The sequence below is a fragment of the Lottia gigantea genome (genome assembly GCF_000327385.1).
Source record: "Lottia gigantea unplaced genomic scaffold LOTGIsca_13180, whole genome shotgun sequence".
Lineage (NCBI taxonomy): Eukaryota > Metazoa > Mollusca > Gastropoda > Lottiidae > Lottia > Lottia gigantea.
The window spans coordinates 1-1169 of NW_008707459.1; the positions used below are offsets into that span (position 1 = coordinate 1).

The following is a 1169-nucleotide window of genomic DNA, read 5'->3' on the forward strand; positions in this document are numbered from 1 at the left end:
GCAATTACCATCGGCATCTGTACAGTCTGAAATAATTATATACACATCTTTTAATTATATTATATTAAAAGTAATATTGCAAGATTTGATACGGTACTCAACTTTGCCAGCGCTATGAATCAACTGCCACTGATTTCTGTTAGGTGGAGTCAAAATGTCAAGACATTGTCATTAAAGTCCAAAGCAAAGAGGCCTGTATGGTAACAGTTGTTGGGGACTTTTATCGGATACACATTGATACGCACTGAGTTCAGTAACATAGAATATCCGTCCTGCATCACCATCACCGCATTCTCTGGTAATACAGTTAGCTTCTATTTTACTTCCTAGTTTAAAACAATCTGTTTGTGTTTCATCTGGGTGGCGACATTCTGAAATAAACATAATAGAGTTATTCCCCATTGAACATTTGGAACCAAATGCATGTAATTAAGTAAATACATGGTAATTAATGAGTATTTCATATAATCCATTAATGAATGTATTTTGGTTACAAATTTTGTAAGTAATATATTTTAGTTTAAAAAACATGTTATCCTCTATTTTTTCACTTCTGGTAGAAAATCTTATATAGTTTCTTTCTTTTAATGCTATTTGGTGAATTGAACAGAATGATATTTTTATATCTGAACTAAATAAAACTGCCACCATGCACACTGTACTAACGTTTATTCTAAAAGCTGATTGATAATTCAGTTCTAGCAGGCAAAGCTAAATAGGCATGTTTCCAAGAACGGACTTTAGTCATTTTAATGATGTATTTTAATTGTGACAAATTGGGACACTAAATTAAAAGATGGATACATTACTTTGTATCTGAACCATCACCTGTTACTCACCTATTTCATCAACACTAGTTTCGCCGTCTTTACATTTGTATCTTACACAGGGTTCTATTGTTCTATAGTATACTTGTCCATCAGCATACACCTGGCCATCAACATCATCTATACAGTCTCTACCTACACGACAAGAAACATTGGGTTGTAACACAGAAAAAGTTTGGTTCGTAGCTAAGAGAAAGATAGCTTGCCAGGCAAAGTAATATACGCCCACTGGTAGCTTTGATATTGATTAAGAATATTTAGAAGTACAGTAACAATCACCAGTATGAAATATTCAACCTTCAGTCATACACTTCTCTTGAACTCCTTAGGGCGATACTGAAT

General features: G+C 33.5%; 1 protein-coding gene across 1 annotated transcript; it reads right to left on the reverse strand.

The window, feature by feature from the left end:
• Positions 1-171: 171 nt before the first annotated feature.
• Positions 172-962, reverse strand: LOTGIDRAFT_177038 (hypothetical protein; the record flags this gene model as incomplete). Its single annotated transcript, XM_009049227.1, has 2 exons — positions 172-371; positions 840-962. Coding segments are annotated over 2 exons (323 nt in total), but the record flags the coding sequence as incomplete, so codon positions are not given.
• Between the last annotated feature and the right edge of the window lie 207 nt (positions 963-1169).